At 35.0% G+C, this 24,179-nt stretch overlaps 1 protein-coding gene across 2 annotated transcripts in view; it reads right to left on the reverse strand.

Moving 5' to 3' along the window:
* Window positions 1-1,304: 1,304 nt before the first annotated feature.
* Window positions 1,305-24,179, reverse strand: part of LOC142973791 (fatty-acid amide hydrolase 2-A-like) — a 44,971-nt gene continuing 22,096 nt past the window's right edge. For both annotated transcript variants that reach the window (XM_076115799.1, XM_076115798.1), the window contains 10 exons: window positions 15,398-15,566; window positions 8,577-8,802; window positions 7,840-8,057; window positions 6,127-6,238; window positions 5,602-5,780; window positions 4,194-4,316; window positions 3,724-3,825; window positions 3,420-3,587; window positions 2,689-2,868; window positions 1,305-2,251 (listed from right to left, as the gene is read on the reverse strand). In XM_076115799.1, coding sequence (XP_075971914.1) covers window positions 2,162-2,251; window positions 2,689-2,868; window positions 3,420-3,587; window positions 3,724-3,825; window positions 4,194-4,316; window positions 5,602-5,780; window positions 6,127-6,238; window positions 7,840-8,057; window positions 8,577-8,802; window positions 15,398-15,565 — 1,566 coding nt within the window. In that variant the 5' untranslated portion in view covers window position 15,566 and the 3' untranslated portion in view covers window positions 1,305-2,161. The remainder of the gene's footprint in view (window positions 2,252-2,688; window positions 2,869-3,419; window positions 3,588-3,723; window positions 3,826-4,193; window positions 4,317-5,601; window positions 5,781-6,126; window positions 6,239-7,839; window positions 8,058-8,576; window positions 8,803-15,397; window positions 15,567-24,179) is intronic.

Here is a 24,179-nt window from a genome sequence, read left to right on the forward strand (position 1 = left end):
CTTTACTTTTATCTTAAAACTGTAGTACGTAAATATACATGATGCAATATTTATTTAGGTACCAAGCGAAATGACACACAAAGTTCAAGTGTGTTGCCATGTTCTGGGTGTAATATTTTTTTTTTTAGATTTTAATATATAACTTAGTTCTACTTAGCAACTAATAATAAAATTATTGTACATTACTTTGTTTGACAATATTTATATTTCATAGATTGCGCACAAAAAGCACAAAATGTGTTAATCTAGATCGGATCAATTCTTAGCTGAATACGGTAGAAGTGGGTGGGTTTGTTCAAAATTTTTATTTCAGGGTGCGTCCACATCTGGCGAATGTGCCGCGAATGTGCAGCTCGCGAGCCGTTTGCGAGCTGCGCGCGTACAATTTTGTTCGAGCGCCGCTCCTGCGCCGCCCGCGCGCAGTTCACGCGCAACCTAAGCGCCGTACGCGATCAGCGCGCGGGCGGCGCGCTAGCGGCTCGCGTCTTCCTTCCACCCGCGTCTCAATCCCCGCACCCCTAACTTACCCGCCAACGCCGTTGTCTCTTTTTTTTCCTTTTTATCAGTAATATAATAGCTAATGATGCAGCAATTATATTAAAAGCACTAGTGTCGTCCGACATCTTCGAAAGTACTGAGCCAGTAAATGGAACTGTAAGCGCGAGGATTGAGTACGCGCAGATCGCGCGCCGCGCGCACGCCTTTATACGAGCCTTGTATGAGTTGCGCTAAAGAGGCGCACCAAACTATTGCCGTGACTGCACGCGCGCAGCTCGCAAACGGCTTGCGAGCTGCACATTCGCGGCACGTTCGCCAGATGTGGACGCACCCTCATGTTTAACGGTGGATCGATAGAGTATGCAAGTCTAGGATCTAAATCTTTTCATACTGATTGTTAATTAATCATACCAAATAGATTTTTTCGTAGAATGACTCTATTTATGTTGGTAAGTTATTAGGAGTTGATAATTTATAACAGAACCCTGCTACATACTATGGCAGGTAAATTTTATGCACCGAAGTTACGTACCCAGTATGCAACTGGTATCCACGACTACATAATTACGTTGTCGATAAGTCTTCAACTTTGTTGTGTTAAGTCCAGGAAACTATGAAATAAAACAAACGTGTCGGTTTTGTATCTCTTTAATAACCAAACTACCCAGGGATGAATAATTAATGTTCTAAATGTTGAAAGCGTTGAGTAATTTATTCGATTTTTTTCTACTAATCCAGTAAATTTATTACTAAAAATTCTTCGATACATATTCTTAATAAACCTGGGTAAAAATAAAAAGCTAGGCAATCTTCGCACCACTTCATTTATTTGTCTCACTATATTTAGCACGAATTACAATATAAAGAGCCGTAGACATAGACAACTTAAATCTACGATAATCATTAAGTATCAATTTAGTTTAAAACTAAACAAATACATTCACAGCACTTTTAAGTTTTGAAATCATAACTGGAGAATATTTGATGTCCAATGTTTTTGTTTTATAAATAAAGTTATAAGCACCATCACAAATAAATATTAAATTACCACGACCTCGTATATCATTGGTATTGACTTATACACTAAAAATACAAGCATAAAATGCCTATATAAATAAACTATAATGTAATTATATTACATCAATATATCTGAAGATTTTATTCTTAATACACATCTAAGAAAAATAAAAAATACTGTGATTCGAATTGCAGACTTATATGATAATAATTTAGTCGATAATGTTGGTATACCCTACTTTTATTCTTTATTAAATTTACCAAACGTAATACACCAATTTAAATAAAATATGATGATAATGCCACTTATATTAACAATTAAAATCAGTTACTTATTATTTGGTTAGGTACATACATTATTCAAGTTTGATATCGCCGTCAAATTCCGTGTCGTTTTTGCTTAGTTCCAATATTATACTTATTCCCCGTGTAATATCTAGTTGCTTACTTACTAAAATGCCGTAGTATAATTATTCTTCCAATTTTAAAGAGCTCCCTAAATATACATTTACGTACAAAATAGAATAAAGTAATAACTTTCTATTACAAATGTATCTAATGTTTTTTCTGGTAAAAAACAACCACGCCATATATGTGGTTTGTAAGACTTATATTAAATATTTGGTGTCGTTTTAATATCTTAAAATTACTGTGGTGGTTTCCATCCACCGAAGCCGATTTCCAATTGTTTCGCGACTGCCAAACATAGTCTATCTTGATTTGGGGCTGCTATTACCTGTCGAGAGAAAAAAAACATGTTATTTCTTCATCTGTTGAAGGAACTATTCCCAGGCTAAACACTAAGCCTAACTCAGCAGATAAGCATAAGATCTTGGTCACAATGAAGCCAGCATCATATACTTCGCAACTTGGAAAAAGTTTTATGCAAGAAAACGTTTATTATGGGACATTGAGAAAACTAATTATCAATTATTAGAACACAGCCAAAATTTTAAACATAAAATTTAATATGTATTAATAGCCAGCGCAACTCAGCTTAAATGGTGAATTTTAATATAACGTTGTACAAAAGGATAAATAAAATTAATGGAGACATAACCATGACTATATTATCTTTCTATGCCGTTATTTCTACGCTGTGGCTTGCTACTATATTATTCAAACACAAAGTTACTTTTTATCATAACAAAAATTATAATAAAAACGCCGAACCTGTATTCCAACGGGCAGTCCATTATAAATTCCCATAGGTACAGTAGTAGCGGGCATGCCGAGGATATTGAACGCCATAGTGTACATAACGCCTGAAGCCTTCAGAAACACCGCGTTATGATGATGCGCTTGTCCGATGAACACTGGGTAGATAAATACGCCGTTGTCGCCGAGTACTTCCTAAAAGCACAAAATAAGTATATTAAAATCGAAAGAATTATTCAATAATTTGCAGTATTTGCTTTGCAAATTCAAGAGTATTTTGGATAAGAAAGTTCTTTTGCCCACAATTTGTGAATACCTGTCACAAATTGTGGGTAAAAGAATATTGTAATTTAATCTGCCTATCTCATATTTACTGATAAGCAAAGCGTTATGAAAATACTTTAAAAAGTCATATTAGTTGATATTATTAAAACTAATTTAAGCTGGCAACACTGGAGGTAAAAGCCGTAGCTAGTGTGACCTGCGCCGAAACGTCAAGCAAGTCGAGGTCACGAATTATTGATTGAGTAACCACAGCCACTCGTGTAATATTAGCTATTAGTCATCGCAACGCGAAAGCATAAAAATAGATTATGTTTGAACAAAACATACACAAATTATGAGTCATCGTGTCGCGTGACTAATATATTGCACAATGTGATGCAATAACAAACTTTCTATTTATAAATCAACCTGACTTTGAAATTTCTTCTTTTCATTTAAAATTAAATAAAATGTTCAACTACCTTCATGTGTTCGCGGAGTTGATTTGCCTTTCCGTTGTAATAGCCATGCCTTGATTCAGGTATAAACAGATGAGTACTGTTTATAAGGGAGAAACTTAATCCTTGCAATGATCGAGATCCACCTCCAAAAATATATTTTAACAATTCCACCATCAAGCTTTTGTTCCGCTGGAAAAAAATTTTGACAAATCAATTTATTTTACAAATATTACCCTTTACGACGGGAGCTAATTTTATAGCTAGCAACATTACGAATTAAAAAGTTTGAATTGGTTACGTTTCGTTTTACGTAGTTAATGCTTACTTTAGGATCAGCGGGATCTAGCAACAGGTTAGGAATGTCCTTCATAGAGAAAAATACAGATATTGATATTTCCACTGAGTCTTCCAAGTCCTTGAATTTTTCCTGCAAATAAATAAAAAATATTGCAATTTTAATTAAATTATTATTTAATGTATTGTTTTAATTATTATAGTAGAGATTGTAAAATTAAAGATTTTAAATATAATTTAATAATTGAATCAAAATATTAATATTGTAATTGAAATTTCAATCAAAAGTGGTGGGTTAAAAAAGTTTATCAAATATAGGTAAACAATGCATTAATGCAAACCAACATCGGTTTCACATAATATATTCATTTCGATTCTACGAGAATCTTCGCAGTAACATGGTTGAAACGAGAGTTTAAGCAATGTTGTGAGTAACACATTACTTGCTAATAATAAAACAGTAAGAATAAAACATTCAAATTATTTAATTTGTTATCTTACTTCGCTAATAGTACAGCCGCATGCAGTCTGAAGATATCCCACGGCGTTGTTGATAGCATCGCTGATACATTTCTGTACCCTCAATAACGCTACGGAATCTGTTGCTTCATGCATGTAGTGGACCTGAAAAGAGCGTAAATAAAGTCTTAGTTATTCACCACAAGACATTTCTGAGAGTTGTTGCTTCACCAAATTTAATCGTGGAGCTACGACATTGAGTCTTAGCTAAGAGAATTGTATTTTTTTATATAGATATATTACTTTTTTTATGATAACAGATTTAAATGTTGTCATCACATTGGAGACGTATATACCTACAGTAATTGCTCTAGGATTTTGGTTTGGATCCCGAAATTAAATGCTTTATGGGTGCAAAATACATATTTGATATTTGTAAATTAACTTATTGGGACCTATTGGCAGGAACTTATATACTAACTACCTGACCCGGCGGGTCTATCCCACTAGTCCCGTTGAGTTGTCCCGTGACGGGACAACTAGCACTATTTTGTCCCAGTTGTCCCGTGGCGGGACAAGTGACACTGTTTTGGTGCCAGTTGTCCCGTTGCAGAAAATCACGGGACTAATGGGACAGACGGAAGGGTCAAAACAACTGGTTCCATTGAATTGTTGTGTGACAACAGGTACTTGGTACTTTGGTGCGATAGCAGACGTTATACGTTGTGTTGTAGTACATTTTTACCTAATTTCTAGTAGATAAGTTGAAATTACATTAGGTACATGTTGAATTGACTTGTGTGTTTGAGCTGCTCTAGGGGCCTGTTAACAATATATTTTTAGTTTCTTTATAATATGTTTTTTCAAGTAGGGCATTCCAAATAAGCATTTTACATTTATGGTATGGAAGGTCGTAGATATAGACATTCTTGTGAATTTAATTATAAAGTGAAAAGCCCAAATGGTAAAAAAAAACTTCTTGTGAATTTAAAGTTTACATAGAGTAGCGTACAATTCATCATCTGCTATCTTACCAAAGTACCAAGTACCTGTTGTTACACAACAACTCAATGGAACCAGTTGTTTCGACCCTTCCGTCTGTCCCATTAGTCCCGTGATTTTTCTGCAACGGGACAACTGGCACCAAAACAGTGTCACTTGTCCCGCCACGGGACAACTGGGACAAAATAGTGCCAGTTGTCCCGTCACGGGACAACTCAACGGGACTAGTGGGATAAACCCGACCCGGCAAACGTTGTTTTGCCATAAAAATTAAAAAAAAAAGTGTCGCTTAGGGGTATGAAAAATAGATGCTGGCCGATTCTCAGTCCTACTCAACATGCTCACAAAATTTCATGAGAATCGGTCAAGCCGTTTCGGAGGAGTACGGTAACGAAAACTGTGACGCGAGAATTTTATATATTAGATATACTATGTAGTAAAGTATTACCTTAACTTGGTTCATCTGAACCGGCTGGTCTAGATTGAGCAGGTGTTTGTTGTCTCCTGCCATGATGTTCATGAGCAGAGGCAGGTCATCCGCCTTGCGGGTCATGGGACCCACGGTCAGGAACTTTGGGAAGCTCTCGTCACTCAGCGTGGGGATGTGGCCTTCGATTGATATTAAACCTGTAAAGAAAAAGAAACGGATCGAATGAAAGTTGGATCTAAGAATTGAAAACCCGGATTTTAGAAGTTTTTGGTGGCAATTAGAAGAAATATGGTGGATATTTAGATATTTTCTGGAGACCTGAAACTATCTAAGAGATTTTTATCGGGCACTAAAAAATAGGACTATCTGTTTTGTTTCAGTCGTCTTTTTCCAAACTAGGGGTTTAAAAAACCTAGGGTGAAATCCCATCAATGATGATAGGTTCACAGTTTTCTTTACTTTTCTGGTCTTGGTGTTGAAAGGTTCATTCTATGTAATGTTATCCAGCACCTATATGTAGCAGTAGCTATACAAGGATCTTACCAGGAGTAGGTTTATGTCCGAACACGCCGCAGAAGGCAGCAGGCAGTCGTATGGAGCCCGCGATGTCGGACGCCACGCTGAATGGAGACGCACCACATGCTAATAGCGCGGCCTGTAAAAAGAAAAATGAGGTTAAACATGCGTTAAACTCTCTGATATGACATATTTGTTGCACTTTGGCTTTATTTCTCAGACATCTGAATCACTTCGATAAATTAATAATGGTGTTCAAATTAGACGAAAAAAGACAGTCTTATCATTAAGTCGATCTCCGTCTAACACTATTAGACATCCGATTATAATTATCGATGCTTCTCTAAAAGCTATAAGGCGGCGTTGAAAGCTTTTTGATTAATAGTTCTTATATCATTAATTAGCTTAACGGGTCAGAATCCACCTTCAGTAAGTCTTATACCTACTTATACTTATATAGAATCAGAGGTTACTAGTGTACCTATGCTACAGCTAAGCAGTGGAGTTTGGAAATAATTTGTGTTGTTATTAATAAACATCAGCAACGAAACTATTTATTCCCATGATAAGAATTACACAAAGCAACAATTGGGGAACCTTAGATTTCAGGTCATTATAAGTACGAATCCACCTACATTACTCTAACCTTTATGATCAAAAATAGACCTTTTACGAAAGCTCCTCGCAAACCTAACCAATGGACAATATTGCACCGCCATTTAAAAAGTCATCAGCTAAACACTAACGCATTGAATCCTCAGTTCTCAGAGCATTGTTATATCAACACGTTAAAACAACAAACATCAAGTAATTGTTTACTGCCATGTTGCATAACATTGATCACACACGATTGTGCAAATATGTGAGACATTGAAAAGAGACGTGCATTTGTGTGTGACTTCATAGTTGATGTGATGATTTAAACATTTAAGTACAGTTACCGTAAAAGTCCGTAGTATAGTTAAACTTAAGAATTGGAGGTACTTAATTACGAAAGATTAGAAGAGAGCAAAGCCGCGGGAGGAAAGCTAGACTCAAGTATTTACTAACGTTTTATAGTGAATGTTGCATGTCTTAAAGTGCCTGCGCAGACTAAAGACCTAAATCCTCCCTCATTCCGGAAGGAGAGTCTTGACTGGCAGTGGGACAGTAAATTTTAAATTTACGATGATAGCACCCAAAACTACTGTGATCATAGTTAATTTCGGTATTATGAAATAATCCAAAGAAGACTTTTAAACCCTTATTCTATTTTAAGAAAATGTATAAAGAACTGTAAATATCAATTCATCCGGCTATAGTATTGGCAATTAGCATCACATCTACCATTGACATGTAGTAGCTAAGTTGTCTGCAAATAATACAAAGTCGCACTTTGTGTGAACAAACAATACTATGGACGTCTTCAATTAGTTTACAATACGTTATTATGTATTAGTATTGAAGCTGGAGATATTATACCCATTTATAAAAATGCGGAGGTTCTCAATTATTGGTTTATTTTGTTGGGTTTGTTAATATAGCAACATCTTCACTTAAAGTCGGTTTTTTTGGGAGAATTTCGTTTGTAGTTACGAACGCGCTCATCTCTAGAAATATGACAGACTTTTGTTTGGTAAACACTCATGATGAAGGTAGGTATATCCTATCAAACTGCTCTATCAGAGTACCTCTATAACTTTTATTAGCTTTCACTTTGGTATACAATTATCCCGAAAAAATCAAAAGCTTATCACTAACCTCCCCTCCAGAAGATCCTCCCGGAGTCATATTCAAGTTGTAAGGATTATTCGTGGTTCCCCTCAGCAGGTTAGTGGTCTCCCACCCGAGGCACAGCTCGGGAGTGTTGGACACTAACAGCGGGATAGCCCCGGACTTCTTCACCAGGCTGACGACGCCGCCGTCGGTGGACGCTCGACAACCTGCGTTCTCTAGACAGCCTACTGAGTTTGATAGACCTGGAAGACAAAATTTTGAGTTATTAATCCGATTGATAGAATTATTTAATAAAGTGTATATTTTTAAGAAAAGTCATATGCAAGACTTTTGTTGGAGTTAATATATAAGAATTAATAGGCACAATGAAGTGATTTTACATTAAAAAAAACTGAAAACAGATTTTTTCTGTTTAGTACTTCATACCTATAAATATGTAATCCTGAAACCTATGGAGTAAAAGTGTCATTCATAGACTTTTGCATTACGTCTGATTCATTAAATCACTCTATAATTATTATATTACCCCTTGTTTAAGTCATCCGTCCTCATCATAAACTTCCTTGCACTTGGCAAAATCGTTATAAACTACATACATACATAAACTCACGTCTTCCCATAGAAGAAGGCAGAGATCAGAAAATTATATTTGTTACGATCCTTAAAAACTTCCTTGCTCCTTTCACATCCATACATAACACATACAAAAACTTGAACTATAATTTATTTACACCAAAATAACAATACAATAAGACACTCACCAGCTAGCGAACAGCTCTCCTTCACAGTAAAAGGCACTCCTAACAGAGGCTTCTCCTTTACCAGCTGATCGAAGCTGCCATTCTTCCTAGCTTCTTCCAGCTGTCTGTCAACGGCTTTAGCTTCATCCAGCGCCGCTCTGTGCCGTTCCTCTACCACCGCGTTGAGGAATGGATTCACTTCTCTGACGCGGCTTATGTAGGTCGATACTAGGTCTTCGCTTGTTATCTGTTGAAGGAAATTGGGAGATTTGAAAAAGGGAATGTGGCTGAATGTGGCAGATATAGTATTTTAGTCGTGTCCTTATCCCAAGATAAGTGAGGTCGGCGCACCAAGTTTTCTTCTCAAAAACATGCTGCTCACGACGACCGGCCAAACGACAAGCCTTCATGGGAATACTACACTCTCAGGCTTGCTACACGCATATTCCGATCGGCACGTTTAGTTCTGCAGTATTTATCGAATACAACTGACTCCAAGCAATTACTGCACTTGTTCGGCGGATGCCGATCGGGTAGTTCAGTTTAAACATTCAGGCGCGGCAATGTCGTTCGGCATTCTTCCCGAACTTTCATTTATAATTTGTTCTATTTTACCACCCAGTTTCGTCGAATAATGCCGAACCAAATAGGTATGTTTATTACGCAGAAACAGTAAGGATTACAGACAGGCCAGTTGATTCTTTGGATTCTTGTTCTGCCTTTAGTTAAACGGCTTCCGATAATATTAATGTGTAACCATCTAGCCTTCAAAAGATTAATAGTATCGTCAGATAATATCGTAGTAATTACTGTGATCTTCCTGCTATAATTATAATATAAAGCCTTAAGGGTTAATCACAAAACTACTGTAAATAAAATTATTATCAGATATCATAATATTTTCTTGCGTTTCATAAAAAATAAGTACTATTTTATAAGAAGGTGAACAGTAAGGCCGGGAGTAAAATTTTAGATTTGCCTTAGAGTGAAGAAGACGAATTTCAATGTTAAGAGCTTTTGAAGCTTAAATTAAAACCATAGGGCCCATAAGTAGAATATAATTAAATTAGAAACCCTTTATCTCGAAAACTGGTTTGAAAATCACGGGAAACAATATGATATAAAGAGGTTATCACATAAACAGTCGCAATCAGAGGATAGTCTAGTCATAATTACGTAACAATGGCGCTAAGTCTATAGTCTTAGATGAATACTAAGAGGTAAATAAAATAGCTATTTACTTAGAACTTACAAATAGAGAATACATAGTAGGATAAAGTGAGCCCTTCACCTGCTATCAACATTCAAATCATGCGTGTTCTTAATACATGAGGCACAATACAATGAAGCAGTTTATTGTTTACCATTTAAGAACAAAATCCATACTAATATTGTAAATGCGAAAGTAACTCTGTCTGACTGTTACTCAATCACGCCTAAACTACTGAACCAATTTGCATGAAATTTGATACGGAGATATTTTGATACCCGAGAAAGGCTACTTTTTACCATGGGAAAATGACGCATTTCCATGGGAAAATTCAGGTGGCGTACGAAGTCTCGGGTAAAAGCTAGTATTATATAAGCAATTAATATTGATTTCTTCAAACTTATAGTTTCTCGAAACAAAAGTCCCCTAAAAACAAGAGTAGTGCATGTGTTTTCCAAACTTGGTATTCTTTCTTACTGGTAACCCGGTCGAAGACGATAGGAATTATTGTTGAAAGTTGTGAGGTTGTGACACTGTCGTCCCAGGGTTGACAAGAAGAGGATCTTTTTCTTTTATTGTATGGTTACTGGTCAACCTATTGTCAAATTTGTTCAAGCCGCCTTTTACGTGGCCTAAAGATGGGGATGAACAACGGGGATAAAACACATACATAAAATCTCCCCTTGTTCACCTAGGGGTAAGCAGAGACCAAAGAATGCCACTTGGTACGATTCTTACAAACTTCCCTTGCTTCATTCATATCCATACATCTTGTGATACAGGAATCATATAGCAGCTTTTGCAGTTAAATGTTCGAAAGCAATTACGTCTGGTACCTATTTCGTTATTCCGCGTATCACGTGAGATTAGAACTAGAACTACAACATCACTAATGTATGTCTCAAATACTAATATCATCTGACAACTAAATTGTGTTTCTAAATTGATCCTACACAGAGTACATAATACGTAAGTTATTGAGCCGAAATAACTGGTTGATTAAACCTTCTGAAATATTCTATACTTAATTTAATTATTTGACAAAATGTATGGATGTGGATGAAGTATGGGAAGTTTGTAAGTATCGTCCCAAGTAGCTTTCACTGGTCTCTGCTGACTATGTTTCTCCTATTGGAAGAAGGCGTGTTTTTATTTTATGCATATAATTTCATTCTAAGCGTAAAGGTACTTAGAATTAATGAATAAAATTGATAAATTGTCCACAATGTCAATGAAAGAGAGACCGTCAAGAATCCTACAAGATCTTATTGTTTCAAAACATTCAATAAGGATGTGAAGGGCATGTGACGATGAATGGTAGAAAAAAACAATTATACTCAAATATCTATTGTTAAAATGTTGTGAGAAAAAGTGTCAGAAGAAAGTACTCTGAAACTAAATAAATTGTAGTTTTAATTTACATCTATACATTTTCACTCCTGTACTCCCTCATATTCCTAATATTAAAGAATAAATAAAGTCCTTCATAAAGAGCGTTAAGGCAAATTCTGCGTCTTTGAGAAAATCAAAATGTCTACTACCGCTCCCTTTTTTAGACTTCTTTTCTTGCCTCCTTTTTACGAGTAAAAAATTTATTAAAAAATGTGTTTTTGTTGTTTGTCATTCGTCTTTGGAATCACTATGGCTCTGTACCGGCTGGTATCACCCACTTTGGGAAGCTACGGTTTAAGTTCATAGGTTTTTATTCCAAGTATTTATACCCGTCTGCCTCACTCATAGCCATACCCTACCTAAAGGCAATTTTCTTTAGGTGCTATCAATACCATAAACTCCTACCGGCTCAACCGAAGCAAAGACACAACACCGGCAGTTTTTAATTACAAATCGGCTTCATTTCCTCAATACCGCAACCAGAAACCTCGCCTGGATGCATTCGTTGATAGCCTGTTAACAGTTCATGACACCCACTGATCAATTGCAGCAATTAACAGAATTACGCATTGTCACATACGACTTGTAATGACGCCTTTCTACAGGATGTGCCAATTGCAACACGCTTTATAATTGACTAGCTGACCCGCGCAACTTCACTTGCGTCACATAAGAGAATGGGTCAACATTTTCCCCGTTTTTGTAACATTTTTTATTGCTACTCTGCACCTATTGGTAGTAGCGTGATGATATATAGCCTATAACCTTTCTCGATAAATGGTCTATCTAACACTGAAAGAATCGGACCAGTAGTTCCTGAGATTAGCGCGTTCAAACAAACAAACAAACTCTTCAGCTTTATAATATTAGAATAGATGGGGAATTGGGTTGTTGCTGTGTAAGCCCAGTTATATGCTAGAGAATTGTATCTGTTACAGCGCTTTACTAATGAACAGAGACAGTTTTGAAAGAAAACTGTGCATAGTAATTTCTATTTTCCGCGGGCGTAACGGGTGCGCCACCTATTCCATGAAATAGTTACACACTTTTAACCTATTTGAAATAATGTTATTGGCTGTTTAAAGTTATTTTACGTGCTAATACAAATTAAAATTAAACATAGTTTACTGCTAACAGTTGGTCGCAATTATAAGTCTCCTTTGAAAAAAAATAGTTCTCAGATAAATGCCGATACGTATTTTTTTTGTGAAACTACCCTTCAACATTCACACAGTAAATATATTTTTATACTTAACTAGATACTTCGCTTAATTCCCATTTCGGTGGCATGGGCTGTTTTTAAATGGTAACAATTTACCTAACCTACAATATGTTTATTGCGACTTGCGATTAATCTTTTAGTATTTGTTCATACCTCTTAGCTCTTCAGACATAAACTGAAGACTTAGCTACCAATCCAAGCTTACATTGATACAGTAATTTTGCATCTGAATCGCAGTGTCAGTGTACAATAGATCACATCAAGTTGCAATCACCTCGTCCGGTGTCGCGGTATAAATCCTCAGTGGACTCCGATTGTACGGGAATTAGATCATCGTGCTGTATGTATTTATGATGTGGGATTTGCATCTATGAATAATGTTTTAGGTAGCTGTTACAATGTAGTGCAAGGATTTTAGGTGGGAAGGGAATTGCATGAAATAGTATGGCAATAGTTTCTATATTAAAGACCAATAGTTGAAGACCTGTTGCTGTCTTCAATATTTTAATGTAAGGTCTTTAATTAAAAACCAATTACCAAGATGCACTTGGCCAGCATTGAAGACTCAGGATCCAACCCCTTCCTCATTTCAAGAACCTTAAGTTTCGCAGATACGAGCTAAATACATTTTTCATTTAAAAATCAATGTCAGTTTAAAACTTTTGAAGTGTTGTGATAAGATATTAAGGCTTAAAGCTTTTCAAAACCTTCATGTGTGGATTGCAAAAGCATCCATGTACGGGTAACATGTCGTAGATTAACTTTAATTGCTTACAAAACTGATCTTACATGCTTTAATTAATTAATTGAATACTACTGCTGTGCTAATTATATTACATTTTCTATTACACAGGCGCATAAAGAACGTACCTACAATTCTTTCTACAGAGGGAAATTCTTTAACAGCATTTTCAACCTTTTATATTCAAATAAATACTGGCAGGTTGCTCTTATAAAAGGAAAATAAGGACCAGTTGAATGACGTCGCTTCTAGTTTTTTAGGGTTCCGTACCAAAAGAGCAAAAACGGAACTCTATTACTAAGCCTCCGCTGTCTGTCCGTCTGTATCTCATAAACCGTAATAGCTAGGAAGCTGACATTTTCACAAATTATGTATTTCCGTTGCCGCTGTATCAATAAACATAAAAGGTTAAAAATATTGAGGGTTCCCCGTACACAAACGTATTTTTTTCGTATTTTTTTGGTACAGACCCTTCGTGCGCGAATACGACTCCCACTTGGCCGGTTTTTTGTTTAAAATAGGCCACTCTTTGCTGAGTGGTAAGTGCTTCGAGCAAGTCGCCTACAACACTCTAACTGGAAAATTGCATAATATAAATACTGAAGGCTTTTTCATAACATTTTTCCTGCAATCCTTTGTTTGATTAGTACGTACTTGACATTATGTTTTTATTGTTTTGAAAAAACTTGTTTTTATTCTGGTACTTATGTTATGTACGTTTTCAACAGTTAATATAAAGTTACTCTACCCTTAAATGAGAAGTAATTAAGAAGGCTCTGAGTCAACCTCGCTTCCCTAGTGAGTTTTATGGACTTTACATCCCTTCAGGAATTTGTGTGTAAAGTTTCCCTGCAATAAAATGTGATATTGATTTAATTTATGTTATGAAGAGAGTGTGTAGCAGCTCCTTACATTATCAATGATTAATACCTAACAAATATATTGTTAAAACCATTTGGCGATTAACAGAGTGGCCAGGAGTTTCTTGTTAGCTCTTTTTATTGGCCCTACCTTCCGAACTGGCGGTAAATTAACTCTCTGTATCATTGACTATCATAAGTGTCAGCATTAGACCTAAATGAATAAATGTTTTGATTTAGATTTTTATATTTTTCTTCGCCGTAAGAACAAGCGATAGTTATTTATACAGTTCTTTATTATTAATAGCATAATAATTAAAATAAAAAAGTGACTTATTGACCTAATATAACATCGTAAAACACGTTGTTTTACATATTTATGTTAATAAGAATATTTTTCATAATAATTTGCATACAATAGTCTTGTTTAACGCATATTTGACCTATGTTGTTTATGAATATAACTATTGTTTGAAAGCGCAGCGGTGGTAAGTATAGAGAGGTAACAAGTTCAATTCTTCAATCGTATTTTCCTATTGTTTTTTTTATTAAGAAAATCTTTAAATTTAGGAATTAAGCTTATTTTGTCATTTTTTAGCGTTTTTTGCGACTTTACTTACGTCAGGACTTGGTAACTGCAGTGTTTTGACATCACATAACTTTTCAACTCAACTCATCGTATTAACTCAATTTTGTATATTGTTATTGCCGCTATCGGGCTATAGTATTTTTTAAAATTGGTTTTAAGCAGAAATACGCCTCTAATAGTATAAACCAGCTAAACAACGATAAAACGATTCAATACATAATCTCCTTCTAGCTTTTTTATTCAATTTTTCCGTACTGATTGGTGCAAACAATTTAGTTATGAACAAATAATTGCACTAACGAAGTTGTGAACAATAGCAAAGTTAATCAAAACTATTAATCTCTTTGCTTTCCATTCGACCTGCCCGTACTGCTTTCTGCGTTTGATATCAAAACAGAAGTCAAGGAACCAAAATCAAGATTAATAAGTTCGAGTCACAGTCTTTATTTTGTTTTTTTTCTTTATGGCCTTCCAAAGTTCCTGTAGAGTTGAATGAAACACTTTCATCTATATTTTACCATTTATACTGTTGGTCGCATGGATAGCCAGCATTGCAAAAATAAAAAATGAGAACTTAATTATGACGTCAATCGTGCACCTTGCTCTATTTGAGCTACCTTTCGATTGGCAGTCTCATACACTTTGAACATAAATTACGTAGAAACAGATGCTTTTACATGTAGGACATTTTGCTTACTATTTTTTCACATATTACTGTCTCACTGTTCAGCAAGGGTCTCCTCCCAATTTAAGGGAAGGACTCGTCTATCAAATTGGAAAGTGTAACATTTTTATCACCAGCACTACTAAAACAAAATAGAACTTACAACTCCATTCCTAATGTCAGCAGCCAGCTCTGATGCGCTCTTCAGGAGTATACTGCTGGAGACAGGTGGTAATCGTCTCCTGTCCCTCGCTCGGAGGCAGAACAGTGGTGCTAATAAGAAGTTCAGGAACCTTAGCAGAATCCCCACCAGCTGCACGCCGACCTCCATCCTGGGAAAGAAGAAATGTGGCGTTAGTTAGGACAAGGCTGGGTAATTGTCAAAAGATCAAGAGCTTTGGTATTATTGGGTCTAGTTTTGTGGAAAGTGATATGTTTATTTTGACATTTTATTTGTTACTAGCTGACCCGCGCAACTTCGCTTGCGTCACCTATAGAAGAGAATTGGTCAAAATTTTCCCCGTTTTTGTAACATTTTTCGTTGCTACTCCGCTCCTAATGACCGTAGCGTGATGTTATATAGCCTATAGCCTTCCTCGATAAATGGGCTATCTAACACTGAAAGAATTTTTCAAATCGGACCAGTAGTTCCTGAGATTATCGCGTTCAAACAAACAAACAAACAAACAAACTCTTCAGCTTTATTATATGAGTATAGATCTATAGCACACTAATATTAGACTCGCGAGTCTGTCTGCTTGTGACGCTTCCATAGGTAAACTGCTGTACTGATTACATAGTTCAGGATACGGAATGAAACATAGAATTCTTTACAATAAAAAGTCGTGCAGTCATATAGTTATTGTCAGAAGTTTTGTATATTATGAATAAATATTATCTTCTTCTTCTTCTTCTTATCGTATGGTTAGTGGTCAACAACTTTGAAGTTGTTCAAGCCGCCCGAAGGCCTGTGACATGGCTTAATAAATATTTTATTACTATAGTAAAGTATGAATACCAAACAATTAAATTAATTGGGTTTACTTCGTCAACTAGCGTATTATTAACTTGCATAGATTATACTAATTAGATTATAATAATATCTAAGTACTTTAATAATGTAATGTATTTTTTTAGCATATTGACGTCAAAATTTTTATGATAATCCTCTTTTGTTTTAAAAGATGCATTCTTTTTAAATATTACAATAAAAGAAGTACTTATGTTCAGACATTTTGAAGGTTATATTTTAGTCTTATTTCGTGTCAATTAAAATATTACCTATTCGCTTTTGTTGATTAAACGTGCAAATGAAAAAGACAAAACTATGTATTAATTATAATCTTTGTGACCTTACTTAAAAGACTTTATCTTTAGAATAAATATTGATCCGTTGTAATATTTGTAAGAAAGTAATAAGGTGATATCTATACCCATATTAAGTATTAATGCGAAAGTTTTATTAGTTGTTACTCTATCACGTCCAAAATACTGAACTGATTTTGAAGAATAGACTTAATACCTTTCATCCCGATTTTTTTTACACGGACAAAGTCACAGGCAGAAATAAGTTGCTGTTATATATTGTTATTCTTATTTCTTAGTAAATTAAAGAAAGTAATTAGCTGTTTATAACGTCATAATTCATTCTTAATGAACTACGTGACCGTCTTATAGAAAGCTGTAATGCAATATTGCATATAATATAATTCCTTTAAGAGTTGCATGTACAATTGTACACACATGTCACACATCGTTTTTTACATGTAATAATATAAGTGTGTTGACTAACTTTCAGGTCCTCGATCAAATCCTCGGAAGGTCTATTATTATTTGCCTATGAACTAACCACGTTCTAATAAAGGGTAATTTACTCATAGTTATTTATGAAGTACGTGACCATATTTACGAAGGTTGAACTGCAATGTTTCATGCAATATAATTCCCATAAGAGTAACATGTAGGGTACAGTCAGCAACACTGATATATTGTCATTGCACATCCATTGTTCATAGTGTCCTTGTAATTTGAAGTATTCGACAAACATGAGCCGATTGCTAATCGATTTATTAGTTCGCTTTTAAAAATAAATCTAAAAGTTAGTGTAATACCAGTCTTGAACGAATCTGAGACGTATGTGCTTAGTACTTGGGTGATCTAATAATTATAAACCCATGACTGTTCCACTGATTTGCGGGCTTATCACGTATCTCAGTTGACAGCTAGTGTACGTCAAATTGTAGCCACCATGCAATACATTGCTTCTTTGACATAGCGTGTAAATCACTATAATCTAATGAAGAAAGCAATGTACCGCATAGTGGCTTGCTAATAGTTGTCAACCGAGATAGGTGATAGCCCTCATGAACGGGTTTCTTCCTATTAGGCTTTTATCCAGCCCCGACAACGATTTATGGATGTCCACTGGAGTTGATTTTGACGTGGAATAGTACAAGTAACAATTTAAAAATATGACTTAACGAATAGGTGAATGTCAGGCAGACAAGTAAGTGATCATATACTTTTTATTTTTAAATACTTTAATAGATCTCTATAAAGCAATAAAAGTATTAATTGGTAATAAACATAATCAAGTATTTTGCCCTCTAATTGTAATGATAAAACAAATAAAGCTTTATATCAGGTAATTTATATAAGTATTGGTTCTATTCAACTGCAAAAAATACCATTATTTTATAACATGGTTAAAACAGATTCATTTTTTTTAAACTTTAGTACCTATGGGAAAGAACTCAACGCATTTATTTTGTGGTAATATAAAAGGGCACAAATACAGTAAAAATATACAAGTATTTTATGCTTAAAGAACTTTAATTTATCCTTTACTTAAAAATTAAATGTCACCTACTTAGGCCTATCTATATAATTTAAATTTTAGATAATTTTGAATTTGTTATACATAAACGACATTGATATTTATATATAAACTAGTGTGCATTGTGCAATTGATCTAAAAATAAACTATTCAAGGTTATTATCACTAAAACTAAACCGACCGTAAGATTGAGAAAATTAATTAGATTTAATTAAGTATGGAAGTAAATACAATGACATACATATTTACTATATTTGCTTGTGTAAAGCCCGCTTTTATATGGATCAAAACGGTTTGATGCAAAAGTATAGTCTTGTTATAAATTTTCTTCACGTATGAAGTTTTCTACGTAGCAAGATTTATTTCCTGCAATGAAAACTTCCTTTCATTTTATGGGGAATTTGTACATTGAAAATCAAAGTAGGACCCGGTTCAATAGTTTTCTGTTATAAAAGATGTTAGATGTTCAGTTGCATACAAATTAAGTTACTATACGGATGCTGATTAGTCTCTAGCGCATTATCCTACTAAGTATCAATGTTATTACAAAAAACCAATGTTAAAGTACGGATGTGTGTTTCTCTTCCTCGTTAAAGAAAACGTATGGATTTGAAATTTGGCACTCGAATTTTTCATATTTTTTTATTCTGGACTAACACATAAGATAACTACTTCTAGATTTTTTTCTATGCAGACAAAGTCAACAGCATTTAGTATTTCATACATCAATCAAGTACATGAGCCAATTTATAAACTACGTAAAACAAATCACGCAGTTCAGCTAGTGGCACAGTAAACTCATAAGTAGCAATTACCCATTCAGTCAAAGATGAACACAAGGCTTTCAAATAAGGATAAGAGCACACAAACCCATAAATCACATTATATGTAAGGATTTTTCCGCTTCGTGCACCACGTAAAACATTGTAATCAAGCTTTATGCTCTTTTTATGTACACACTAGTTTGTAAAGAACGCTAGTGGCTTAGTAACTACTGCTGCGCGGAACGATTAACTCAGGTAAAGTTATGCTCGCCGAGGATGGTTTGTGGATGGGTGACCATATTATACTTACCGAATTACTCAGTGTTTCGCAAAGCATATTAAATGGTGGATCGTGGCTTTCGTTTACAAAGATCTTTGAAAGTCATTACCAGTAGTGAGAAGCTTAAAAGTCTGACAACAAGTCTTACCGAGGGGTGTCGTGTTATAACCCAGGTAATCGTTTGCGAAACGAAATACTGGTAGGTACTCTGTCGCGTCCAGTGAGATTGTGCCGACTCCAACATAGTTGTAAGAAAGGCTAGCCTAATGACTATCTTGTAAAGAGATTGTATATTATTTAGCAGTTATGACACGAATGCATTCCGTCTGACATTTAACTTTCGACATATATCACAGTTGCAAATAAGTTATTAACTAATGCAAGCTTATTGCAACAAAAAACCTATTAGTTGTTTGCAATTAATTTTTATTATTGTTTTTTATATTTAGCCAATACGTTTAAACGAAATACAATAATTATATATCTATCTACGCCCGCTAAAGTCAACCTTTTGCACCTTCTTCTTCTTGTCGTATGGTTAGAGGTCAACCTAGTGTCAAAGCTGTTCAAGCCGCTCGAAGGTCTTCGACGTGGTTTAACGACTGTTATCTTAATTAATAACAACCGGGACAGACTTTTTATGTGCCATCCGAAGCACGGAAACGCCCTGTTTAAATACCAGTATGCGGTCACCCATCTATGGAATGACCGCGCCAAGGTTTGCTTAACCCATGAATCGTTTACCGACCGGTGAGCACAACTGGCTACGGGTGCTTTTTGCACCTAAAAGTTGTTATTATGGGTCACCGACTGTTATCTTAATAGACTAAAACCGAGACTGACTTTTAGTCCTCCTAAGCCCGGAAACTGCATAATAAATACATGCGATGGATAATTAGAATTGGTATCAGATGCTGGGAACACAAAGCGTTGGAAGACAAGACAAGACAGGTCATTTAAGTTTACTGGGAAGACCTGCAAGTGGCAAGGAACAGGAATGACTGGCGTAATTGGGAAGAGGCTTAGGTATACCTTGAAATGGATTGAGAAATTCTGGGAATGATATCAAGCATTGCGAGAGTCTTTTTCTTCTTCTTATCGTATGGTTAGTGGTCAACCTAGTGTCAAAGATGTTCAAGCCGCCCGAAGGTCTTTGACGTGGCTTAACGACTTTTATATTAATTGATACACGTGATCACGTGCCCTCAAAAGCACGGAGACGCCTAATTCAAATACCACTATGCGGTCACCCATCTATGAAATGACCGCGCCAAGGTTTGCTTAACCCATAGATCGATTACTGGTGAGCACAACTGGCTATGGGCGAAATTGCGAGAGTCAGGTTGTGATTGGATCAGCCGATAACATAGCCTAGAATGTATTGCAACATCTTATACTATTCAATAGATCTTTGACCGGAGACCGGCGATTCGACCTTGCTTATGCATCTTGCATGAATTATCGATACAATGATGTTTTGGATTTCTACGCATTGATTAGTTTATTTTACTTTATGTTTACAGAAAACTTACAGCTAAACTTTGAACATAATATTAAAGCATATATAGAAAAAATAAGGCCAATTACAGGTTCTCATAGTTGAATACATAATGTTTAGATCTAATTTTGAATTTTGGACCTAAGCTAGCTTGATAAACATTTCAATAAAGTTTTATTCGACTTATTTTATACCTATTTAGATTTGAATGTATACACTTAAATTAAGCAATAAACTTTAAACTAAGAGCTAAAAATAGCGAACAGAAAATGGCAAATTGATTATAGTTCATATTTCGGCAACCGGCAACTATAAACAAAACATCAGCAATGCTTAAAAGCTTTTGTTTACTGAGTTAAAATCGCTGATAGCAGCTACCTGTTTAATTCAATTGACCGTACTCCCGTTTAAGTTTAAAATAGAGTATATTTTTTGAAAAGGTTTCATCGTGGCTGTTATAGAGGCACAGACAAAAAGCTTGTAGCGTATAACTGCCTTTGAATGAGAGAACTAATATCAATGCGTTTTACGTAAACAGGAATCGACCCATACTTTAGTAAGGTATACGTCTATTGAATGTGAAAGTTGTTAGAGCCAACTATACTAAGTCCTTCACCACTTAAATTGACGATTTTAAGGACTACAAACGTTATGAATGATGGTAATGAAGAATGGTATGGATGCACAAATTAAAAGCATTCATCACTTATATAAAACTTGGTTTGTAAAATCAAAATCGAATCATTTATTCATTCAGGTCACCTGTTACACTTATGATAGTCATTTCAATTACAGATTCTACCACGAACTCCGGGTAGAGCCTTATGAGAAGAGCTAGTAAGAAACTCACGTCAAAACTAAGGAGTTGAGCATTAGGGAGAAACCAGTGCATTTATTTATTCAATAAATTGTTAACATAAAACCCTAGTAGTATACTTATTTACAATAAAGCCATTATGATAATTCTAAATGCTGCATGCATTTGAAACCTTGAACAGAACAAATATTATCGCATGTCAAGTTGAACTCAAGTTCAAAGTTACATCTTCATTTACTTGGTTGTATGTTTATTTGTCATAAAATTGTACGAAGTAGGGATTGGATGATCACAAAATGTAAATAAGTTCGTGTTTAAAACAAATTTTAAAGAGCTTTACTCTCTTTTATGGCGATTACTCCACTCCCGTAAGCTGTAGTGATCATATCGTAGTGAAGGTACAAATTAAACATTACAAATTACATTTTCCCGAACCTACAAATAGTTCGGAAATCAGCAAATACAAATAAGAGAAATAAAACGCAAATGTGGATAATATCTTAGAAAAAAAATGAAAAATAATAAATTGCATAAATTTTCAAACGTTTTGGTGACAATTACATAAAATGTGAAGAAACTTTAGTTCAATAATAAAAGCAAATCATGAAAATCTATCAGAGTATTGTTAACCAGTTTCCATAACCTAATACTTCGATTTAGGTACTTAAGTCAATAAATGTTGTCTGTATTTCCAATCACAATGAACATCTAAAATTATGATTTCAGAAAGTGAGGCTTTAGTAGTAAACATTTAGTTTTACTATCATTGAGTGTAGTCACGAGACAGGACTAGTTACTATCTACTGATAGTCATCTTTGACCCTATTTTGAGGCTACTAAGAATCTAAAAGAATGTTATAGGTCGGTAATAGAAACTACGGAGTAACGATGTGTCAATTTTATGACTTTTTAATAATTTTATGCGGTGAAAGTGTCAAACTCTTGAAGGGGGTACAAAGCACGTTTAAATTTAAACTGTGCTACTGCCAAGATCAGGGCTCATAAGGAACTGACAACCTTAGGCTAAAGTCAGAAAAATAATCTAGGTAAAACGTATGAAAAAATCTTATTTGGAAGGAATGAAAACCCAAGTTTTATGCACCGGCGGCGATGGAATTTAAGACAAAAATATTTTACGTAATAATAAAGAGCCACGAACTCATGAATATCTCGGAGAAAGGTTTAAAAAGCTGAATAATATGCGAAATGTTAGCAAACCCTACATTTGAAAGTACCATAAAACAGACCAAGACTATTGTCTGAAACCCTAATGAATAAAATGTATCATAAAAATAAGCCCCTTTAGTACAGTTTGTTATATAAAACAGCAATTATTTAAATTTATTTACATTTTAATATCAGCATTGTGTTCGAAAGACCCGACCTTCATAATTTCGGCGGCCAAGTGATAAAGGGTATTGTAGAGATGATTTTGTTAGCCGGTTCGCTGAACATCTAAACTGTATAAAGCCAGATTTAGTCTTCGGAAAAACCTTTTTGTTTTATAATTATCACACTTTTAGTCTTGATTATAACAAGGAAAAGTACGGTTGGCTGATTACATGCTTAGATTACATTTATGTGCATAAAATTTTAATGTCAAAATATTGTCTTTATTCAGAATAAAAATAATATTTTTAACGGGTTTCCAGAGACTAGATGCGTTCAGTTTGTAAAAAAAAATATTTCTCAAACGTTTCATCATCAAACTAAAGGGTACTAGAAGAAAGACTTCAAATTCGGAAATCAAACAAGACATTTAAATCAATCTTCGTACCGTACATAATGGCCGGGCTTTGGAAATTTAGGAGCGAGGTTTTTAGCCCAGATGCTGGCCAGAGCAGTATATCACTAAACTAGATTAAGAATGCAGAAACCTCTTTAAAAATAAAATGGTCGAATATTTGAAAAGAAACCAATTTGGGCTGTCTTGTTAGTTCAATGATGACATGGGTGGCTGCCAGAGGTAGCCAAAACTTATGTCTTAACAAGGTCACCGTTCGAGTTAATAGTACGTGGTCTACGTGATACCGCCTTACAATGACATTATTACCCTAGATACAAAGTTATTTATTGTTTAACTGTTAATCGAGAAAGACAATCGGGAGTATTTCTAAAGTTGCAATGAAATCTAATCTTGTATTAGTTTGTGTTAACTATCATCATTGGCCTGAATACATCTATTGCAGATGATTAAGGTGGCGTCAGGTAGAATTAGTGCACTTTCGTTCGTGGCTGAAAAGATCTTAGTAACTACTTATATATTGACAGTTATTATTGACGAATATAATAATGAATACATCGTCGCGTTACTTCGTAAGGAAAAGCCGGTAAGAATTTTAGGCCACTTAATTGCATAATTTAGTTTTTCTATAACTCTCGTAACTTGATGATGTCTGAAGATTATGTAAGGATAAAATATCGGGGTCTTTGAAACACTTTGAGAATTCCTTATGATTGCCAATTTTTGCCCTGACCAGTGAACTACAAGCGAATTTAAAACAAAATTCCGTGCAGAACTCATTGAACTGACACACTTACTTCGGCTGCACAGTAAAGACAGCCGTCATAAAAGAAGACTGTTCTATTATTAGGGTTCCTTACCCGGGGAAAAATGGGACCCTATTACTAAGCCTCCACTGTCTGTCCGTCTGTCACCAGGCTGTATCTTTTAAACCGTAATAGCCAGGAAGCTGAAATGTTCACTAATTATGAATTTCCCTTGTCGACAACAAATACTAAAAATAAAT

The sequence above is a fragment of the Anticarsia gemmatalis genome, chromosome 6 (genome assembly GCF_050436995.1).
Source record: "Anticarsia gemmatalis isolate Benzon Research Colony breed Stoneville strain chromosome 6, ilAntGemm2 primary, whole genome shotgun sequence".
NCBI lineage: Eukaryota > Metazoa > Arthropoda > Insecta > Lepidoptera > Erebidae > Anticarsia > Anticarsia gemmatalis.